We start from the raw sequence: 24,373 nt of genomic DNA, 5'->3' as shown, positions 1-24,373 counted from the left end.
CAGGTAGATAGGATAGTGAAGGCGGCGTTTGGTATGCTTTCCTTTATTGGTCAGAGTATTGAGTACAGGAGTTGGGAGGTCATGTTGCGGCTGTACAGGACATTGGTTAGGCCAGTGTTGGAATATGGCGTGCAATTCTGGTCTCCTTCCTTTCGGAAAGATGTTGTGAAACTTGAAAGGGTTCAGAAAAGATTTACAAGGATGTTGCCAGGGTTGGAGGATCTGAGCTACAGGGGAGGCTGAACAGGCTGGGGCTGTTTACCCTGGAGTGTCGGAGGTTGAGGGGTGACCTTGTAGAGGTTTACAAAGTTATGAGGGGCATGGATAGGATAAATAGACAAAGACTTTTCCCCTGGGTGAACTAGAGGGCATAGGTTTAGGGTGAGAGGGGAAAGATATAAAAGAGACCTACAGGGCAACGTTTTCACGCAGAGGGTGGTATATGTATGGAATGAGCTGCCAGAGGAAGTGGTGGAGGCTGGTACAATTGCAACATTTAAGAGGCATTTGGATAGGTATATGAATAGGAAGGGATTGGAGAGATATGGGCCAGGTGCTGGCAGGTGTGACTAGATTGTGTTGGGATATCTGGATGGCATGGACTGAAGGGTCTGTTTCCATGCTGTACATCTCTATGACTCTATTACCTGATAAATGCACAGTATATTTATTACAGGTGAGTGAAATGAAAATCTAATGTAAAATGCAGTAGTAGCAATCAAGTCGTCAAATTCCTGAAATAATTGTTTTCTAAATCTGTTATTTGCTGACCAATCTTACTACAGAGTTAGAACATAAAATAGGCATGCTTTAAAAAAATGAATCTGAATGTTAATAGTCACCGACAGTAACAAAGGCCTGTAGCAATGTTTCTTCACATTTCTGTTCTCTCAGTAATCTGGGTTTTGTACTCCACCTCCTCCCAAGCAGTTGCTGTGTTGAACCTTGACTGTCTATTGGTGCATGTTCAAACTCAGTCTTTTCTGCTCATCTTATACATAACACAGTTCAAACTTTTGTACTGAGGGAAATGGAAGTAACGCTTTTATTTTAATGGTGGTAAGTTGTGCAATATCCCTATAATACATGAAACACGCAACATGTCTGTACTAAAAGTGAGTACCCTCTGGTGTATTCAACTTCAATTCAGAATATACTACAATTATATCCAGTCCAAAGCATCCGCAACACTGCCGAAATAGTAACTGCCAGTAACTTGCACAGTTTTTGTGAGAGAAAATGAAAAGCTACTGTTTCCAATTTAGAAACAAATGTAATAATCTGTAAGTTGACTGCGTGTAACCTAATGCTCTTTTAAAAAATCATTTTTCCTTGCTCTTTTTGTTTTAAAGGCTGAAATAATATCTTGTTATTATTCTGGAAATCTAGTTCTGCTCTACCAGAAGATTATTATCAAACCATGGATCCGTATTGAACCTGCTCCATTTTAGTCTCCACAGAAACTAGTGAAATAGCTGATATTTCTCAGCATTTTCATTGAGCAGATAGTTGTGCAGGCGAGCTGAAAGTCGCACCCTCCATGGGTAACTGAGTAACTGTGCGGAGAAACAGATCACAGCAGCATCCATTTGCAGGCCCCGACTTTATAAAAGCAAAGACAATTTCAGTATTAATTAGAATAGTGAGTCTTGAATTTCTGGCGTTTTCAGTTGATCCTGTATCCTGCTAGATTTCAATTGTATAGATCGGGCTCCTCAGATTCTCCAAACCGTTCTGAAATACTGCATTGATGAATGAGCTATGACAGAATACATGTGGGCAGTCGCATTATAAACACAGTCAAAATAGCTAATGGTTGCATTCATCATAATGGGTATCCATAGGAGGGGGGGAATTAATTCTTTAAGTGACAATTACTGTTGAGGAATGTGTTACAAAAGGCAGGTTATCATCACAGATACTGCATATAATGTCTAACTATGAAGTAAAAATTAGACAGTCATTCAAAGTAAAAGGAAATTAAAAAATACAATACCAGGAGCCTCAACTACAGGTATTTACAATCAATATCAATGACTTGGGTGAAGGGGTCAAATGTATGGTTGTTAAACTGTTGATAATGCAGGATAAATCAGGAAACAAGTTATGAAAAGCTCATAGGGAGTCTGCAAAGGGATATCAATAGGTTAAGTAAGTGAGCAAAAATTACCAAGTGAAGTATGATGCAGGAACATGTGAACTTCTCCACTTTGGCTGGAAAAATAGAAAAGCAGGGCATTATTTAAATGGAGAGAGATTGCGGGATGCTGAGTTACAGAGGAGTCTGGGCATTGGGTATATGAATCACAAAACATAACTGGGCAAATATAGTAAGTGCTTAGGAAGGCAAATAAAATGTCATTTATTGCAAGAGGAATAGAATATACAAGTAGGAAAGTTTGGCTGCAGTTATCAGGGTGTTGCTTAGACCATATTTAGAATACTTAATACAATTTTGTTCCCATTACTTCATAAAGGATGATGTGGAGGTGCCAGTGTTGGACTGGGGTAGACAAAGTTAAAAATCACACAACACCAGGTTATAGGCCAGCAGGTTTATTTGACAGTGCTAGCTTTCAGAGTGCTGCTCCTTCATGTAGCAGACGAAAGAGCAGCACTCCCACCTGATGAAGGAGCAGTGCTCCGAAAGCTTATACTTCCAAATAAACCTGTTGGACTATACCCTGATGTTGAGTGATTTTTAACTTTATAAAGGATATCATTGGGAGAAATTGAGGACTGCAGATGCTGGAGATCAGATGCTGGAAAAGCACAGCAGGTCAGGCAGCATTCGAGGAGCAGGAAAATCGATGTTTCAGGCATTAGCTCCTGCTCCCCGGATGCTGCTTGACCTGCTGTGTTTTTCCAGCACCACGCTCTCGATAAAGGATATACTTGTATTGGAAGTAGTTCAGAGGAAGTTCACTTGACTGGTTTCTGGAATGAAAGGGTTATTTTATCAGGAAAGTTTGGGCAAGTTGAGTCACTGTCCACTGGATTTTAGAAGTCTGAGAGGTAATCTTATTGAAACATATAAGATTGTGAGGACAGTTGATAGGGTGGAAAGTGAAAGGATTTTGGGTAGAAAGTAGAACTAGGAGGACCAGGTTAAAACTAATGAGTCTTCCATTTAGACGGAGAGGAGGAGAGGTTTTTCCCTGACAGGGTGGGCTAATGTGTCCACTTGTCATTTCCAGAGAGTAGATTGGGTCACTTAATATTTTTAAGGATCTTCATTGAAAAGAGAGTCACAAGGTCAGGTGGATAGGCAATGTTGAAACAACAATTAGATCAGTCATAATCTTATAAAATGACAGAGCAGACTTGAGGGGCTGAATGGCCAACTGTTGAATCTAGTTCAGATGTTCTTAAAACTTAACATTAAACTTTTTTTTAATATATATTGTTCTGCAGTGACAGTGGAGTGACTTAATTCTCTGAAGAGTGTGCAGTAGAGGATACTGAATGGGAAACAGTGTTATTTATAGCACCCACTGGAAGGCTGCATCATTAACCATGAAGTAAACCTTGACTAGTTTGCAACTCGAGTGAACTCAGGAACATATTGCTGTCTGTAATTCAGAACTGCCACCTTGAATGAAGAATTGCTGTAGCGTGAATGAAGCAAGATCAAAAATATAATCAAAAAGAGTGTGTTTATGAAGTCGTTACACATAACCAATGTTATATTCTTCTCAGGGCTGTTGATGCTGCAGCCAGTGAGTTTTAGATATTCTAATTATTTCTTTTTTAAATTGGAGAACCCTGACAATGACTTTTAGACTTGGCAAAAAGCTGTATAGATGTTGATGCAGTGTCTCACAGGGGAGCTGTGTTATTTTAGATAGTGGATTTATTATTTCAGACTTCCTCTGTTCAATACTGTGGCCATCAAAAGATGCTCAATGTCTCCTGTCAGCCATGATATGAAGCTGCTCCCATCCTTGGGGAGACATGTCAGTGATACAAACAGCAAAGATTGATCATTTTTATTTCTTTCATAACAGCGAATGAATTCTACTCCCAAGGTGGCACTTTTACACTCTGCTGTTTACCGTGCTGTTGCAGGTTGACATTCTCCTTATGACGCAGCCACCCTCAGGGAGGTGGGTGTACTTTGACACTGAGATCACCAGTAACAGTGGCAGAATCCTATACACCATTCCAGATGGAAAGAAGCTCAGTGTTGGTGTTTATCCAGTGAAGATGGTTGTAAGGTATTATATATTGCATGTGCTCTTTTATGAGTCAAGTTATTTTAAACCCTTCACAGTTGACCTTTTGTGGTTTGAAATGAACTTGGGTTACATTCTGGCTGCTATGAAGGTATCTTGTTTGGCTTTGTGCCAGTGTGAGTCATTAAAATTTAGTTCACAGGTACAAAGCAACCCAACAGACCTTACCTCAAGGAGGTTGGAATACAAAAATGTGAAGGTGATGTATCAGATGAGCAGATGCCATCCAGAGAATTGCATTCATTTTGGGCATTGTACCTTAGCAATGGGATGTTGGCCTTTTATCAAAAGTCACCATTATTAATATTGGGGCTTAAAGGTTTGAATTAGGTAGAAAGGTTGCTTGAATTTAATTTGCCTTCCATGGAGTTCAGACAGTTTAGCAGTGATATAATTGAGGGGTTTAAAAGGGATTTAAGAGAGTAGACACAGAAACCAATTCCTCTAATGAAAAAAAATCCAGAATTGGGAATCAAGGTTTTAAAATTAGCAAAATTAACAATTGCTGGGGCGGACAGGAATACTTTTCACAGAACTATATTCAAATACATTCTCCCAAACTGCTATGAATACTGGGGCAATTGAAATCCATAAGCCTGAAATTGATAGATTTTCAGAGGAATATAGAGATACTGTGGGGTTGTAGTACAGATCAGTCAAAGTCTAATAGGGTGATGGTACTGTATGGAGACGTTAAAAGATCTATCACTGCTCAACATGGCAAACATATATAATTTGTCATCTATATACTGATATTATTCAATAATACATATGAATTTTTATTAGTTAAATGTTAAAGTCATGGTAATTTGATCTTCATAAGCCCTTTTCTTTATAGATGAACTTTGAATGGGTGTAGATCTGTGTACAGTACTAACATCAACACAGACTATTTCGGCTAAATGGCCTGATTCTTTGCTGTACAGTGTGCAGCCGTATGTAGAATGCTGTGAAATGTAAATTGAGTTCACCTTTATACATTTGCCAAATTCTTTTTTAAAAACTTCATATTCAGTTGCCAATAACACAGAAATACAATTGGAAATATTTAAAATTAAATTTGAACCAATTCAAAAGAAATTGAAGGTCTTTTGAATTCATTTTGTGATGCTTGCAATGGAGTTTTCCGATCAGTTCTCATCCAACTCCAGATAGCACTTGCACCCACACTGTGCAGCAGAATGTTATTTTAAAGTGCATGAAAATATTTAAGGAGTTTCTGTTGGAGCAGGAAATGAACCATTTGAAGATATCTCAAAGGCAATACAATATAACTGGGATCAGTTTTGAAATCATCCAGACATCTCAAGATATAATAAAAATGAATTGTGATATTTGTAAAGTGCTTTTGAAATATCCTGTCTGCTTTCTTGTCCTTGATTAAAGAGCAGAAGGAACTGCTGCGGTTATTCTTGCTGTCGCTAGCGGGCTCTGCTACAATTAGTGTGTGTGAACACCAACATGTACAAAATCAGGAAAGGGTGCATTCACATCCTTTCATTAGTCACTTGATCCTTGCAGCGTTTGTTCACATATTAATGACAATTGTGTTATGTTCCCTGTGAAGACAAATAACAAAAGAGAATTGAACTTCCCAAATGCCCTGGGGAGGTGTGTGTGTACACACACACACACACACACACAGGAACAAGATTCTACGTTTTAAAAATCACTTTTACCTTACCAATCAAATCATAATCATCATAATTTAAACATGATTTAATGGGCTTTGACATAAACCAAATACAAACTTTTAACAGGTAAATAAAACATGAATTAACAGGTGGATTTTTAAAAATTCATTTGTGGGATATGAGCATTGCTGGCTGGCTAGCATTTATTACCTGTCCCTAGTTGCTGGAAGAAAAACAGTTTGAGAAGGTGGTGGTGAGCTGCCTTCTTGAACCACTGCAGTCCACCAGCTATGGATTGACCCACAATGCCATAAGGGAGGGAATTCTAGGAATTTTACTATGAAGGAACGGCGATATATTTCCAAGTAAAGATGGTAAGGGGCTTCAAAGGAAGCTTGAAGGTGGTGGTGTATTGTTGCCCTTGTCCTTCAAGATGGAAGTGGTCATGGATTTGGAAGGTGTTGCCCAAAGATCATTGGTGAATTTTTGCTGTGCATCTTGTAGATAGTACATGTTGCTGCCACTGAGCATTGGTGGTGGAGGGAGTGGATGCTTGTGGATGTAGTGCCAATCAAGTGGGCTGCTTTGTCCTGGATGATGGCAGCTTCTTGTGTGTATTCAACAGAACCATATTTCATTACATTTTTAAAAAGCTGCTGCAACACAGATAGACCTTAGTAATTTACTGACAGTTCTCTTAGCCCACATGACATCACATGCAGCCACAAAAATCCTTCACATCTTTGTCTTCCTCGGGAAGAGTCCAACTGTTTTTCTGACAGCATATTTGACCCTTAAGTCACCTCCAATGTTGGCTTTACTTGATTCCAGTTCCAGGGATACAGTGATCAGCAGAAGGATGCATTCAGCTCACATCAGTCCTGATGCATAGCTTTATCTCACTACTCATAAACACTGTGGTACTCAGCATGGCCAGCTCTGGTTGAACTAAAAGTGAAGCACTGGCAGTATTTTTATGTCACCTTTGTTGCTTCTAAACACAGTCTTTAGTTTCCAGTCTTTCTTAGCTCTCTCAGTCACAGTTCCTTAGCTTATCTGCATTTTTATGTTGACTATTACTGAAAGTTTATTCGGTTTTCCTTCACAACTTTTTTGTTTTCTTGACAAGCAAATACCGCCACCTGATTTCTCAGAAATCAGCTACAACCCCACTCCACTACAACTCCTGTTTTCCCAAAACCTGATGTTTGATTTTGCTTTTCTGTTTGGGATTGTGAGATGGAAGTTTATAGTATATTATAGTTTGCAAACTTACTTCTAAGGTAGATGTAAATAGATGTTTACTTTTCAGTTCTGTGAAGATGACTTTTTTTTTATAATGGTCATAAATTCATTCTTTGGAACAGGGCATTTTAAGCAACCTTCTAAGTAATCCTGTGACTTCATTTAAATGACTAGCAATCCCTGGGACGTAATTGCTGAGGTATTTGCTGAACTGACCTTTTAGCATGTAATTGATGAAATTACATTAGAAAATCCCAACTGTAGCTATAATTATGTATTATATAAAGACCAGCAAGTTTGCTTGCATGTAATTTTTGTAAAATAGTGATGTCTGTCTCTTGCTTTTTAATTGTATCAGAGGTAGCTCCCATTTAATACATTGTCTTCACAATAAGGAGAACTACACTTCTATAGTGGCCTTAATTCTCAAGTAGGGAGGACATTTGAATTCAAGTTTGTATTTCACTGCTTGATTGCATTTCTACAACTGTTAAAAGTTCAGTTGAAGTAGAAGTTTGTCAGCTTCAGATTATTTTTTTGATAATGTTTTCTGATGTTAACTGTAGTCTTCTTTGGATTGGCAGTGCCAATAATCATAAAGTTCTCAACTGTTATTAAAGGGAATATGATAATGTTCTAGTGTATTTAGACAAGCTTTCATTTTTGTCATGTTTATTTTTCAACATTTGGAAGAACTATTTTAGAAAAATATTACATAAGTCTCAAAAATATGTTGCATATAAAATGTTAGTCAGTTGAGCCATGATTGAACATTCCTCTATGAGGGACTTTTGCATCTGAATCCCAGAGGAACTAATCAATGCTGAGGAATACTGATTTACAGTGATTAATCAGTGTAACCTGATTAATGAAATTCCTTTATTATGTACATCCAAATTTGATTGAACTTGATTTAATTCAAGTTTTAGAAAGCGAAAGTGATAATGTCTAACCCTTGATTTTTATTTCTAACTAGAGGTGACCAGACTTATGCAGAGAGCTACCTTACAGTGTTGCCAAAGGGGATGGAATGTGTTGTCTTCAGCATCGATGGTTCTTTTGCTGCTAGTGTCTCTATCATGGGCAGTGACCCGAAGGTCAGAGCAGGAGCTGTGGATGTGGTCAGGTACTATGTGCACAAGCTTTCACATTTATTGCATTTGTGCATTTCACATTTTGAGACTATCACAAATCATGTAAAGAATGCTGGCTTCTTTCTCACAAGCTAGAATTCCTGATCCGAACAGTTATCACACTATTCTGTTTGTGATTGCCATTGTATATTGCAATCTCAATCGATGTTTATTATTTTAATACAGTTCCACGATCTAGACACTTATTTCTATGGCACCTATTAATGAACTCTGTGTAATGTCATGTTATTTACCCATATCTCCTGATACTTTGTCATATTTGTCACTTCTACCAGTATGTGGTACTGGGTAAGGGTTTATTGAGATAGTTCTCTGCCATGAATCTTCCTTTCTCTTTGCTTTATCTTGAGCCTATATTGTGATTCATATAGAGACCCTGTAGAGTATTTACAGAAAAGGCATTGTTCTCAGATAACAAGATGATTCATTGCATGATCACCATAAGTAGAACTGTATTTAGTCTGGCTTCATTACTGGCACCTTAGAAATCTTGTACAGACTCATCTGCTCCCTCTGAAAGCTGGAGTAAATCCTGAGACTGTGTGTAATATCAGTCGACTAGGTGAAGCCAATGTAACAGGAATATTGATCCCTGCCGATCCATTACTTTATGTGACAAACATAACCATATATACAGATTATATATAAAATTCAATTACCTTTTGTAATGATATTGTGTTCACCACCATCTTCGTAAGGGTGATAGTTGATAGATAATAGTGGCTAGCCTTGTCAGTGATACTCCTATACTAAGAAGGTTGATTAAAGGCAATTTACTAGTTGGAAAGACACATGTATTTTACACCCAGAAATCACTGATTTACAGGATGACTTTAAGGAGCATCAACAATGAAGACAGATGGAGTCCATGCCAGAAATTTGTTCTTCAGATCTCTGTGTGTTGAGTTTTGATTAGCTTATTTGAAAGTGCAGCTGCTAATTCAACTGCTTCAGGCTAGAGTTTTATAATTCCTTTTTCTCCTTAAATAGTTTCACTGTGGTAAGTCCTGTTTCCTATGATCTGGAATTGCACTTCCCTTCTGATATTTCACTCTTGAATGTTAAGAGTGACAGTCAGACTTTCATAAAGGATTAACTCTTAACCTCCACTTTCATTGAACTGCCTCTGAATTGACAAAAGTACATTTATGAAGGCTACAGTGACAAAAACACGTTTACATTTATGAAGGCTACAGTGACAAAAACACGTTTACAATTATGTAAAAGAACAAAATGTTAAAAGTAAACTGATAGAAACAAACACAAATTGAATGCCATTGCTTCAAAGCTCCAGTTACTCTTTCTATAATAATTTTCCTGCAGTTATTCAATGAGGAAATTTTGGTTTGTAAAACACTAAGGTCCCTTATATATAAGCAAATTACTGTGGATGCTGGAATCTGAAACCAAAAAAGAGAAAATGCTGGAAGATCTCAGCAAGTCTGGCAGCATCTGTAAGGAGAGAAAAGAGCTGACGTTTCGAGTCTAACTGACCCTTTGTCAAAGCTCAGTTAGGGTCAGTTAGACTCAAAACGTCAGCTCTTTTCTCTCCTTACAGATGCTGCCAGACTTGCTGAGATTTTCCAGCATTTTCTCTTTTTTGGACCAAGATCCCTTACTTTGATCATTCAAAAAGAAAAGCATTGGGTTAGGTTTTAAACTTGGTGCTGGGTGTAAATGTCAGGTACAGAAACTGCGTAAGATTCAAATCTTTCTTTATTAGAGACAGTGCTACGTTATTCTCATACAGTCATCCAATTGGAACATTTTGATGCTGCAAATGTAGGAAATGGAAAAACCACAGGAAGTTGTTGGAACACACAGCCCAAACTTATCTAATTCAGTAACACCTCTTCCATTGCTGTCCCCTTTGTAATGCACTCATTTTTCTCAGTACAAGAATGTTACATTCAATGAAAGTTTCTTCTTTTTAAAGACATTGGCAGGAGCTGGGCTATCTCATCATTTATATTACTGGACGGCCAGACATGCAGAAGCAGCGGGTGGTATCCTGGCTGGGTCAGCATAACTTTCCACAGGGCATGATCTTCTTCTCTGAAGGCCTGGTCCACGATCCCCTACGACAAAAAACAATCTTCTTACGCAATCTCGTGCAAGAGGTAATTTCTGATCAGGTGTTATGTACGAATACCCTTAGGAAGGCAATTGTAGAACAGTAATGGATATAAGACTTTGATATTGCTGAATAACCTCACAATATCAGGCTGATAAAATGTATTTTCTTTTATAAAATAACGTGGACAAAGGAAATGGATTAACACTTTTACAATTGAAAAGAGATAGCTGGAGTGAAAGTCTTTCCTGTCTGTGCGAGGGTTCTAAGTAAGAGATTGGGCCATTGGTGAAATGAGTTTGAGTAACCTCTGCTGACTTCCTAGGGAGCTCAAAGCTATTTGTATTTTGAAACAAAGACTAAATGATAGTTTCACTTCATGATGCTGTTGTGTAATTGCTGGTTTGTGACATATTTGATGTGTTTGATTTACCTCAAAGTACTTCAGAGATGACACTAGTACTAAGTCTACAATAGGTTTATTTACAGTACAGCCGCTATACACATCTTATACTGTACATTCAAATGCTTAATATATCAAATACTCTTTATCTTATCGAATGGCCTGACCTTGCTATTATCTGAAAAAAGCTAAGTACCTGCGAGTTTCATTTTACCTGCTGTTTCTGGTCTAGTTCAAATTAACTGCTTATAACGGCACATCTTAAAATCTAAGGCTGGAGCTTTGAGGACCAGGGAAGAGTCCCACCGTTGGAATTGAAAAAGGGTGGTGAATCTCCTTCAGCAGGCACGGGGCCGGCTGCTACTGTTTGATGGAAGTTGCCAAGCTTGAGAGATGACAACTGAGACTGTCATCCATATTAAGGAGGATGGTCAGCCTCCAAGGTCCATTAGCCCAATCAGAAGACCAGTACCAATGCTGCCGTTGACAGTGACTACCTGGAGGATGAGGGCACACAGCTGGTAGTCTGGGCCTGACAGAATGGGCAGAAAGGCTGAGGGCGGACAACACTATCATCGTTGGACTAAGAAGTGTCCAAAAAAAGAGCTCCCCCCCACATCGCTTTTATTGCTTTCATTCTCAACATGACGAGCAGCCCCCAGCAGCTGGTAAAATGCCAGCTGAACTGAAACAAAATCCTTACGTGGACACTTAAGTGGCTCCATTGGGCTTCTGGTGGGCAGGCCATGTGCCATCTTTCCCATCATTGGCAAAATGGGATGGCAGTGGGAAATCAATGGGCATTGCACCCACTATTTTCTCATGCCAATATGACAGCTTTCTTCCATCCCATTATGTCTCTAAAGTGCTGGTAAATTCTACCTGTAAAATCCCTGAAAGGAAAATAGGTGTTTATAAGTTTTAATATTTACGTCTGTTTTTGAGGCGCTTCTTTGGTTCTCAGTTTGCCATTGTTTTTCACTAATGCACAGCTTTGCATTTTTGGTCTCTCTCCAGTCTCATATTAAGATCTCTGCTGCCTATGGCTCAATGAAAGACATTTCAGTTTACAACGTCTTAGGATTGCCAGCACCTCAAATCTACATTGTTGGACGACCATCAAAAAAATATCAGAACCAGTGTCAGGTGAACAGTCTGTTTATTCCATGATAGAGTAAAGAATTAAAATGAGAATTTTTTTTTAAATCATATATAACAAAAAAAAGGGTCAATTTCCCCTGAAGAAGTGTCCAAATTCACTACAATAACTAGGCATTCTTTGCACTTGCCTCAATTTCTCTTACTTTCATATCCAATTCTTTTTTTTAATTTATGTTCTTTCTTCCTTCTGCATGATGCCTTCCTTCACTTCACAGCCAGATGCTCAATAGTTGTAACTATCCTTTACCTTTCCTGTCACTTGGAGCTTTGTCTCTATGTTCAGTAAAAAGAGAACAGTGTGTGGGGAAATTGCTGTACTTTTAACCTGCTCTATGATTTTATTAGCCTTTTGAAAGGGACTCACTGGGGAGAGAAACAATAATGATGGTGAGGCAGTTACAGACCTGGAAGTTAGAGATTTGGATGGTATAAACCGGCACTGCTGTGGAAAGCAATGGGTGGGATCATTCTTTTCAATCAAAGTGGTCTTGAGCAACTGCAAATAAATGTATTTTGTTCTCAGTATTTTATATTTTAAAAAAATCCTATTTCAACAATAGAAAGGCTCACTTCAGGATGGTCCTATGCTCAGTTATATTGCCTGATGCTATATTTAGGTTAAAATTATTTTCACATGCAGATTACACAAGGGCATAAAACACAGTAGCAAAATTAATCATATCAGAGAGCAAAGGCACTTAACGACAAGTCACCTAATTTTTACTTTACATAAACATTTTATGCTGCATTTATTTCAATTATAATAGGGAATCTAGCTAAATTACAAGAAAAAAACTGCCAACATTTACTCTGAAATACGTGATCAGTTGCATTTATCAAATTGACCATGATTTTGCCTCACTGTCAAACCAACAGCTGCTCCATAGATTTATTTTGGATAAGTAATTAATCCCTGTTATCTTTATATGCCAACAATTATTCCATCAATTACTAGTTCCATTAATGGTTAAGACCATTCTCTTCATGTTTAACAGCATAATGTTCATACCTCACACATAATGTTGAACTGCAAATAATGTCAAAAGAATAGCTCACCTTTTGGGGGAAACGTCTTCTATATGCTATTTTAGAAAGCAGCTTTTTAAAATAAAATTAATTATTTTAACTGTTAACTCTTTCATTATAGGGACGAAAAAAAGCTAAACATGTGTCCAATTTCATTTACCCAACTAAATGTCAAGTCCTGGCCTTCTTTAATAGTAGTGTATGCTGAGGGATTCACTGCTATTGAAGGATGCAATGACATTGCAATATCTGACCTGAGGTATATAGAAATAAAAAGGTGCGTCACATCGAGAAATCGACACTGAAGGCCCTATCATATTCCAGTTCCTGTGGTGGGACAGACCTTTAATATGCATGCTTAGTTGAGAGTCCAGTCTCCCATAAAAGATTTTCCTTTATTGACGCAACTGGGGAAAAGTGAAATCTCTTTCTAATTAACACCTTGAATACGCCATAATAGGTTATTTTTAATGCAATCTCTTTTGTCAATGGTTCAATATTTATGTATGCAATATAAAATTCTGTCAGGTGAATATTATTTCTGATAGTGATACTTTAAATGTTTGGTTGACTGGAACTTTGATGGGGTTGTAGCAACAATCATTATTTTTATTGAAAATTATGGGTTTTTGTAAGCAGATTCACATATGCCATTATATTACCATTAGGTTCACTGTTTTTATAAAGGTTGTATATTGTGTGAATGGGCATAGAAGGAGTTTACATGGAGGGTAGGGGTGGCCATGGAGGAGTGGGAGAGGGAAATGAGTAGGAATAAAGCAGGCATGGAGGCAAATATATGATCTTTTGAACTGATTGAGTTTTTTGAAGAAGTAACAAAGAGGATTGATGAGGGCAAAGCGGTGGACTTGATCTAGTAAGGCGTTCAACAAAGTTCTGCATGGTAGACTGGTTAGCAAGGTTATAGCTTATGGAATATAGGGAGAACTAGCCATTTGGATATAGAACTGGCTCAAAGGGTGATGGTGGAGGGTTGTTTTTCAGACTGGAGGCCTGTGATCAGTGGTGTGCCGCAAGGATCGGTGCTGGGTCTGCTGCTTTTTGTCATTTTTATAAACAATTTGGATGTGAACATAAGAGGTATAATTATTAAGTTTGCAAATTACACCAAAATTGGAGGTGCAGTGGACAGTGCAGAAGCTTATATCAGAGTTCAATGGGACCTTGATCAGATGGGCCAATGGGCTGAGGAATGGCAGATGGAGTTTAATTTCAATAAGTGTGAGGTGCTGTATTTTAGGAAGGCAAATCAGAGCAGAACTTATGCACTTAATAGTAAGGCCCTGGGGAGTGTTACTGAACAAAGAGACCTTGGAGTGCAGGTTCATAGTTCCTTGAAAGTAGAGTCTCAGGTAGACAGGATAGTGAAGAAGGCATTTGGTAAGCTTTCCTTTATTGGTCAGTGCATTGAGTATTAGAGTTGGGAGGTCATGTTGCAGTTGTACAGGACATTGGTTAGGGCACTTTTAGTATAGTGTGTTCAATTCTGGCCTCCCTCCTAGAAGAAGCATGTTATGAGACTTGAAAGGGTTCAAAAAAGACTTACAAGGATGTTGCAAGGGTTGGAGGATTTGAGCTACAGGGAGAGGCTGAATAGGCTGAAGCTATTTTTTCTGGAGCACTGGAGGCTGAGGGGTGACCCTATAAATGTTTATAAAACCATGAGGAGCATGGATAGGGTGAATAAAAAAGGTCTTTTTCCCAGGGTGGGTGAGTCCAGAACTGGAGGGTATGGGTTTAAGGTGAAAAGGGAAAGATTTAAAGGCGACCTAAGGGGCAACTTTTTCATGCAAAGGGTGATACATGTATGGAATAAGCTGCCAGAGGAAGTGGTGGATGCTGGTACAAATGCATTTAAAAGACATCTGGATGGCTATATGAATAGGAAGGGTTTTGAGGGATATGGGCCAAATGTTGGCAAATGGGACTAGATTAGGTTAAGATATCTGGTTGGTGTGGACAGGTTTGACTGAAGGGTCTGTTTCCGTTCTGAAAATTTCTATGACTCTCTAACTCAAAAGGCTCTTGAGTGCATACAATGGTTCAAGACTTGCTTGAGGAGCTGTGGACCATCAGTCACGATAAAAGTGAGCCCGGATCCGTGAAAATAGCAGAGGTGCAATGTCTAGGGTGTGCCTAAGCTTACAGTGCAACTGAGCAGGTTGTGAGTGCCGCTGTTACCCAAGCCTGCAGCACAGTAAATTTTGGACTGTCAGAGATGGATGTAGAGTGACACCCTGGACCCATTGATATTTACCTCCTGTAAGTGGACCAACACATTCAGGCAAAAATAATACAGAAACCTAGCAGTTGCTTCATTTTTGTTATTGTTGCTGTCTGCCATTTTTAAATCCCACTGCTTCTGATCTGACATGGTCAGAAATATTAAAATCCAGCCTTAGTACTGTATGCTATAAGTAGTTTGTAGCACATTTCTTCTCTGATCGTGAGCTACATCTTGTGGTGGAAACTCAGTATTGCACCAGGCTTTGTATTCGACAATACGATCCTTAGGTTTAAACATTGTTTGGCTTCTTTTTATCCTCACTTGTCTTCATCTCTTTAAAATGATTTGGAAGAGTCCTCCAGTTAATTCTGTGCTTTTTAATTATTTTTGTTATTTTAGCCTGTAGTGGCAAAAACAAAAACTGCACCATCAGAGAAAAAGGTGCAAAAGGCCGAAAGACTATATTCAAACAATTGTTTTAAGAGACTAGTCCAGACCTCCAGATTATGTCGCTGCCCACAGTTTAGGACTCGAGTAACTTTTTTGTTTTCAGTTCATAACTTTTAAAGGCCAAAAGGATTAAACTACAGAGGAACCTCAATTATCTGGTATTTGATTATCCAAATATTGGATTATCCAGCAGGATCATAATGTCCCAGTGCTCGGCTGAACTATGTTATTCGGCATTCAATTATCCAGAATTCGATTAATCAAACGATGTAATCCCCACCCATGTCCTTCAGATAATTGAGGTTCCTCTGTATTAGGACAGATTGCATAGAGTGGGCTTGAATGCAGAAGATTAAAGAGTGATGTCGTTGAGATGTTTCAGATGATCCAAGGATTTGTGAGTGTACACCCTGATTATGGCCGTGTTATTCAATTCCCTGCCACCAATTGAAACCCCTAATGGGGCAATTAATGCCCATTTGCGGGCCTCATCTTCGCCCTTCCAGTATTAACCCAAGAGTGGACTGGGGCCGTCAACACAGAGAGCATGTCAAGCAGACCAGTTCTGGCTTGTTTTCAGACTCCTGGGGGATATAGGGTGCCTATTTTAAAGGAATGCAGTGTTGGCATTTAGAAGGAGATGGCACACTGGATATCACAAAAAAATGCCCTTCCTGCTGACCCCACCCTGTGACCACCAGCCACCATCACTCACCTTTGGCCTGGGGTCCAGCAAAAGTCCTGATCCCACAGGAATGCTTGCTGCTGTCAAGTGCCTGATGAAAAGGTGAGCAAGTTGACTTTCCCTGTAACGGTGGTTATGAGGCCCTTGCCTCTTTCCAGTTCCACAAGGTTCCACCTTAAGTTTCCTGGTGGGGAATAGAGGATAAAGGGACCTAGGTTTCAACAGGAGCTCCTCTCAGGAGCAAAATCAGGAATCACTTTCTCACACAAAATTGAAATTCTCTTCCTTGAAAGGCTATTAATGCTGGAGGAAATAAAGCTTTGAAACCAGAGATTGTTAATGGTTCATAAGTGAGGATATCAAAAGGTGTGGAGCAAAGGTGGGAACATGGAGATGAGAAATGGATAAGCCACAGTCGAATGGCAGAGAGAGCTCAAACAACAGTACAGCCTAATTCTGTTCGTGTTGACCCTAGACGTTTGATAAAACTGTAAAAATCAGAATGAGAATTTGGACATTGAATGGCTCCTTGACACCCTTTGCTTGATAATCAATGTCATTTCTTCCCCTGCAGTTTCTCTCTGAAGGTTATGCTGCTCACCTGGCCCAGCTCGAGTACAGTCATCGCTCCCGCCCAAAGAAGAGCAACTCGCGAATGATTTTACGGAAGGGGAGCTTCGGCCTCTCTGCTCAACCTGACTTCCTTCGGAAAAGAAACCACTTGCGCAGGACTATGTCAGTGCAGCAGCCTGACCCGCCATCCTGCAACCCCAAACCCGAGCGAGCCCAGAGCCAACCAGAATCATACAAGGAGGAGAGACACCCCCACAGCATAGCCTGGGCCCGGAGTGGAGGCTCCAAATCAGAGCCAGGCGTTTGAGCAGTGTACCATGGGCAACAGAGAGTTCCAGGCTTTGTCCAGGGTCTGAAGGGGGGCCAAGAAAAGCTGCTTGTGCATAATGGTCCTCATTCTTGTTCCAGAAGATATTGGGCTGGAATTTCTTCTTTTGTCCAGTCAATGGCAGGAGTGGGTTGGGCAGCATTTCCACCTGTACAAATGACCAGGCGTTGACCACCGCAAATCTTCATTTAACTAAAAGAGCCGAGGTCCCCAAGGATTTGGAAGGTTGCCAATGTAGGGGGAGAAACTTTGCCCTCCAGGAGGGTATGTTGGGGAATTCGCAGGTAGACATCATGAGGAGCATGTCTGTAGTTTCCCAATGTACACTCCCGGTGGGTGTGTTTCCTCACTGCGAGCATGCATTCATAACATCAGTTAAATATTTTTACCAGTGATCGTGGCCTTTAGGTAGTTATTGAGTCAGACCTCAGTCACACCTGTAGCACAGGTGAATTACTAGTCCTTCCAGCATGTTAAAGATGACTGTAATTCTCTGTTGCCAATGAGGTACTCCGGGATCATTTATACTTGTTCTGTGTATCAAGCTTAGAGAAAGATTAACACAATGTAATATTGGCAGAACCTCTGGACAAGAACTGAATATTTATCACTTTTCCCAAAAGCACTTTGGGTCTTTGCTTTTCAGAACTGTAGAAGAAACCTTGAAGCCAGATGCCCAGTTTGAACCGCAAGTGTTGGCAAGACAGGCAACCACTGTCTTTTCTTTAAGATTTGTTGCTAAGAATTGGATTGGTTAAGATCAGGTGGACTTCACAGCACTTTGTTTCACTCACTCGCTTAAATGGAAAAGCTTCTCCGAGCTCCAAGATCAAAGTGTCGAACAAAAACGGTTCAAGCCACTTTGACAAGGCATAAGGTTGACTGAACAATCATGTGTAACCCAGTCTCCCTGTATAACCTGTGGTGATACAGCGCATGGGCCCCAGCACTATTTGTACAACGGAAAGGACTCAGCTACCCAACCAGGTGACGGAGATGATGTAAAACACTCTTGTCGAACTAGATTTGCTTTGATTAACTTGTTACGGACATGATCAAACTAAATCATTTTCTTTAATCCTGCTAATTTGTAATAATTTAGTCAGATATGTATTTATTTGTGCAGGAGGCAAACTTCCACTTTGCAGCCAAGTTTGATTTTTTAAAAAAAATGTATTCTCTTAAGCCTGTTTTGCCAAAAAAACTAAATCCTTGTTGTTTTGGTGAGTTAATGTTTCTTATGAAATGTCCTTGATAAAGAAAAGGACTCACATTCAAGATGCTAACTGCTCAGTACCCTTCTGCGTGTTTTGTTTTACTCCTGTTCTATATTTTCAAAATTGACAGGTTTTTATTTGGTTCCCTTTCAGTATTTTTATCTTTGTGAGAAAAGCATTCACCATTTTGCAAATAAAGAAAATACCTGAGCAAGTTATTCATCAAAACTTACAGAGCCAAAATGGCACTTAGTTAGATATTTTTTTAAAAATTCAAATAATTCAGAATGATGTAAATAGTGTGGGGCTGGGGTTCTTATGAATGAAAGAAATATTAAAAATCAAGTGTAAGTGGTTGGGCTTTTTGTTGTTGAATGTAGTCATTATGTGGTCCTCATGTGGGACAGATATTACCAGCCACTTGTTAGTCCAAATCTGAATGTTGCTGTTGTCTAAGGTGGCATTATGCATGAGTTGTCAACAGGGCTGAACACTGGAATCAGCAGAAAATACTCTCATTTCTGACCTAATAGCAAAGTTAATTTGCTTGTTGGAGAAGCTGAAGCTGACTAGGCAATGGAAACTGTCCTGAGGAACTCCTGCAGCTGTCCTGGGGCTCTTGTGAAAGGCTTTGACAATTATGATCACCTTCCTGTGTGATGGAAATGATCGTTAGAAGGACAATCCCAGCACCTTATTGTTGCACCCAGGCAGACACTGCTTTGAAATCGAAGCCCAACTTCTCAAAGCTACCATTTGCGTGCCACCTTTGCATCTGTTTCTGAATGAAGGCTCTGATAAGGTGTCAAGCTGAAAGATCCTGGTGGACCCTGCACTGAGTATTGATGAGTAGGTGCTGTTTGATGACTTATTTCATCACTTTATTGAAGATGATAGCTGTTGTAATTGATTGGCTTAGAATTAGTCAGTTAGAGTTCTATCGGGGATCTCACAATCCCATGCTGAAACTTTGCTAAACCTAGAGAATTTATGTACATAGCTTTTGATGCCATTCCTATGGTCTTCTTATACAAAACTTTTCACTGTATTTGTAACAATTACATGTAGCAAATACATGTGACAATCAATCAATCTATTAATCACAACCCCAGTAGTTCGACCCTAGCATTTTTCTGCCATCAAGATCTATCTGGACAACTTTCTGCAACACTGGGTAGTTGCCATTGGTAGAAGCTATTCAAATAGTTGGACTGAGGAAGGAACATTTGGTGTGATGCTATCAGTATTACAAATAAGATGCTATTAGGGCCACACTTAGTCTTCGTTATGTCCAATTCTCTCAACCAGTTCATAATGTCAGGCAAAGTGAGCATAAATAGCAAGACAGTGGCAACTATCATTTTGGAGACCTGGGAAAAGGTTGTCCTTGTGACATTTTTAGCTGAAGAGAATTTTGTCTTGATCCTTGAGTTTAAATTGTGGGGCTCCATCATGGTTAAAAATTCATATAGCCTCCTACTTCAGTTAGTTATCTGTGCTCTATTCTGCACTGCTGGTGGATTAGAAGGCTTCATTCCCAGCCTTTAAATGTGAAATTGTGTCATTCTTTTGGTGACCTTCTACTTCTGGTGTTCACAATATGTGTATTGTATTTTAAGTGTTTGATGCTGCTCCTGCCACACTCTTCCGCACTCCCGGTTGGACCAGAGTAAGTTTCCTAGCAAGATGCTGGTGGAGAAGTACAGTATAGGTTATGAGATTGCAGATTTTGTTTGTACAAACCTTCTTACTCCTGATATCACACAATGCCTCACAGATGCTTTCCTTAGACTGCCAGTTCTGAATGATGGAGGGAGTCCTCAGTGAGAAGACTTGGTCAGTCTTAAAGGCTATGCAGTGAGAATTCCTACAATGCTGGATAAGTGTATTTATGACAAGTATGTTGGTGAAGAAGGTTAGAAACTAATCTGACTGCGAGATTTCATTCCTTTCAATCAAAGTTGTTCAGTATTGATGCCAACATATGGTATCTGCCTTCATTAATCACTTATGCTATGCTGTCCCTCCTTCCCATCATAATCTTTCTCATTCTCATAGCATCAATATTGAGGTTGAAGGTTTGAACAGTATTGTTGTCCATTACTGATCTGGCAGAACCACCTCAAACAAAAGTGCCTTTTTCCCTCTCTCAAGTCATCTCATCCCACTTCACTGAAACTGTCTTCAAAGTTGATACTGGATCCCTCAAAAGACAACTATTTTTCCTCAATCTCCTTTTGTTTTGCTCTTTCCAGCTTTGCCCCCAAATCTGAGATGCCCATTTTGTTACGATTGAGGACAAGCGATCTGTTGCTGTGGGCTCTTTCTATTTCTGGTGTCCTAGCCTTGATGCTTTAGTCACATATCAAACTGCAGCTTCTTTCTCAGTCTCTGCTGCATTTATTTGTTGATAAATATTTTCTTCCTACTTCAGTAAATACCTGACAAAAAAAAACAACATTGTATTTCCTGAGGCTTGTTGATCTAGATCCCTTTGTACATCAGTCCTCTTCAACCCTGGCCTTCCCACTTCCCTCAAAGCCCGCCCTTTATCCCTTCATCCTCTCCAGATTTACAAAGTCCCGTTCTCTTCTCAAGATTCTTGAATGCATAATTATTACTGGGCTACTCTTGAATTTCTTGTTCAAATACTTTAGTCTACTCAATCCACAGCACCAAATCGATGTCCAAAATCATTAACTGCATAGGATATGTATCAAGGGTGAACTTTCTTTCCTTGATCTGTACCTGGCCAATTTGAAATGGTTGATTGCTGCTTGATACTGACAGACCCATATTTCCCAGCAAAGTCAGGATATTTCTGGTGGTGAGTTTTCTTCCCACAGCTGCATTAATGCCTTTGATCAGTTGAGCATCCTTCCTTGATCCCTCTTTTCCATGTTGTGACCTTGTGCATAAATACAAAATCAGCCTTCAGTTATATGCTTCTGACGTTACTTCAATTCCAGGACCAGTGCTATGCTATGGTTTTTCTTAATAGATGTGCTGGAATGTTTCCTACTCAAATGGCAAGATTGAAACCATTCCAATCATCTCTCATCAAAAAGTCATAATCCTAACACACACCTTCCCAGCTTCATCAGCCTTCAGAGTGAGGATTCAGACTACGTTTCAGATCCTAACATCCCATCTATCATTAAGTCCCTTCACTGCTACCACTGCAATGTATCTAACTCCACCTGAACCTCACCTCCACTCCCGCTGAAATTATTATGGCCTCAAAACGTGCATACCCTTCACACCCTTAAAAACATTATTTCTAAAAGGACACCAGTGTCAAGATTGATTCTAAAACTGCTGCATTACAAATTCATTCCTACTGTTTTGGTCCTACTGAAATTAGTATTATAAAGTAGCCAGACAAACCAAAATTATTGATTTCTACTGTCCATACACAATGATGTTTATGAATTCTACCACCTGCATCCTGTCCCACTTACCTTGCTTGTTTTCAATCATATCCATTGCTCCACTGTCAATACATTGGATCCTGACACTTTCCATGGTCCTTCATCTACTTTCCTGCAGACCTATATCCCCAACTATGGTGTTCTATCTCCCGAAATTAGCTTCTTGCACATTCTGCCTTCCTTTGTCCTTCATTGGACCACACCATCTATGCCTCGGTCCCAACCTTAGCACTGCTGCCTCACAGCACCAGGCACCCAGGTTCGATTGTACCGTCTGTGTGGAATTTGCACATTCTCCCATGTTTACATGGGTTTCTTCTGGATGCTCCGGTTTCCTCCCACAGTCCGAACATGTGCAGGTTAGATGGATTGGCGATGCTAAATTACCCCATAGTGCCCAACAGGTGTGTAGTCATGGGAATGCAGAGATGAAGGGATAGGCTGGGGGGCGTGGGTATAAGTGGGATGCTCTTCACAGGGGTGGTGTGGACTTAATGGGCTGAATGGCCAGTTTCCACATTGCAAGGATTCAATGATTCTACCTTGCTAACTCTCAATGCTGTTCTATTTGTGACAATATTTTTCATTACAGCTTGCATTGCTCATATACAAGGAACATGTGCCGAAGGAAATTTAGGGTAAAGTACAGTTTCAGAACATGTCCACCATTCCTTTTGCTTCTTCTGTAACTTAAGGCACAATAACCATTTCAACTTGGCGTATGAATCAGACAGAACTGCTGTTACTGTGTATTCCCTATGATAAATCCATATCATTGTTTAGTTTGTGTACATTTGTAAAGAAAGACCATCGTTTCTGTAAATGTGAACAATGGCAAGAGGATACTGACCAAGTGAACTGCAACCTCTAATAGAAAGTTATCAAATATCGTAAAGGAAGAGAATTTCCAAGTTATCATTCTTCAACTGTACATACTGCATGCAGACAAGATTCCTCAGTTGATTCTCTATGGAGTAAGCAAATGTAACCAAGCAGAAACTGTCAGGGTGGGCTGGGTGGATTGACCCCAATCTCCCTATTCCCCACCCTTTCCAACTCCAATTGCCAAATCCCAATTGTTTATTTGTCTAGAAGTTTCAATTTATATAATGATTCTTCGGTAATGAGAGTTTGGAAAATAATCAGTATTCTGAACCTTCAGCAAAAGTAGCCAATGAACTGCTAACCATTTGCCAGCCTAAAAGAGAGTTTGTGACAAGATAACTGCAAATGATAATAACATCATAAGTCAGAGCTGCACTTACTTACTGAGGGAGCCATTAATCCTTAGCTCAATCAACCATGCAGATTAATGGAACAAAATTGGAGGAATAATTATATGGGGAGGATGCCAAAAACTCTCATTTAACTCCTGTATCGACTGATGTGTGACTTTTACACATATACAATGAGTATTATAAAGCACTTCTTTCTGAAGAACAAATATGTTAGATATTTGTCATTACACTTGTGTGTTTTTGACCTGGTCACAATAGTATAATTGTTCACAAATGTTTAAAGGTAATTGTCTTACTGTTTCACTATATTAAAAGACTGCAGTGTTTCATGTAGTTGCATATCTGCTTGACCAAAGTATCTCATCTCTTGCTGTTACGAAGTGCAATGTGTTGAGTATTTAATAATTTATTTTTGTATAGAGTACATGGTGTAAAATTGTAAGACTGTGTTTTGCTTGTGCTCCTTTGTGATATGACAGACCGATGCTGTATTTTGTGTATCAGGTGGTCTAGATTTTTATGTGTACAGTTTTGCATTGCGTGTACTCAAGATGAAAAGTCAACTGTACAATGCTAGTACAGTTTCTAAGAGAATGGTTTTATTTGTTTAAATGATTTGGAACACTTGTTTATTAAAATTATAATGTGGTTTTGTACAGAAACAGCATGGAATATGGTTTCTTAGTCCTTGGCAAGTTAGGACTGGGGCTATTTTGGGAGACTGAAGAGAGGAATTCAATTAGTAAATATGACCAGCAAAATAACAAGAAAGCCTGAAATTAAAAATGCAAATTATTTTTCACTATTCTAAGTAAAATGGATAATTAGCATGAGTGGCATAAAATTGAAAGGTTAAATCTTGAACATTCAGATTAGTCACTTTTAATGCTTTTAGAGCAATAGAATAAGCAGCTTGATCAACATCATTTGGTACAATTGATGTTATAAATCAAATCTGGAGACTTGGGAGTTCCATGACAGGATAATAGAGGGCACCTCAACAATAGCAGATGTTCCCAGCACAATTATTTCCTGGCTTTCTCTGGGTACGGTTCCTGCACATTGGCTTTTATGGGGGGAGTTGCCTATGCTTTGCTTTGCATGCATCTGAGGTAACCCAGCTAAAAATCTACATTTCCAATCTTTTGGTCCCTCTTCTGACCGAATTCTAACTTTTAGTTCTGTGGATAGTGGTGAAATATCGTTAATTAATTATTTGTCCTTAAGTGGCAGGCCGTGAAAATAGACAGATTTTCTTTTTCAGTGAATTG

The 24,373-nt window shown here is 39.3% G+C and overlaps 1 protein-coding gene across 3 annotated transcripts in view; it reads left to right on the top strand.

The window, feature by feature from the left end:
• Positions 1–22,164, top strand: part of pitpnm3 (PITPNM family member 3) — a 658,838-nt gene extending 636,674 nt beyond the window's left edge. For all 3 annotated transcript variants that reach the window (XM_043718503.1, XM_043718506.1, XM_043718505.1), the window contains 5 exons: positions 4,069–4,217; positions 8,091–8,240; positions 10,205–10,388; positions 11,763–11,891; positions 16,890–22,164. In XM_043718503.1, coding sequence (XP_043574438.1) covers positions 4,069–4,217; positions 8,091–8,240; positions 10,205–10,388; positions 11,763–11,891; positions 16,890–17,195 — 918 coding nt within the window. In that variant the 3' untranslated portion in view covers positions 17,196–22,164. The remainder of the gene's footprint in view (positions 1–4,068; positions 4,218–8,090; positions 8,241–10,204; positions 10,389–11,762; positions 11,892–16,889) is intronic.
• The last annotated feature ends 2,209 nt before the right edge of the window (positions 22,165–24,373 follow it).

Source organism: Chiloscyllium plagiosum, chromosome 28 (assembly GCF_004010195.1).
Source record: "Chiloscyllium plagiosum isolate BGI_BamShark_2017 chromosome 28, ASM401019v2, whole genome shotgun sequence".
In the NCBI taxonomy this organism is placed as follows: Eukaryota; Metazoa; Chordata; class Chondrichthyes; order Orectolobiformes; family Hemiscylliidae; genus Chiloscyllium; species Chiloscyllium plagiosum.
The sequence above is the reverse complement of the archived record's forward strand: the minus strand, read 5'-3'. Positions and strand labels throughout refer to the sequence as shown.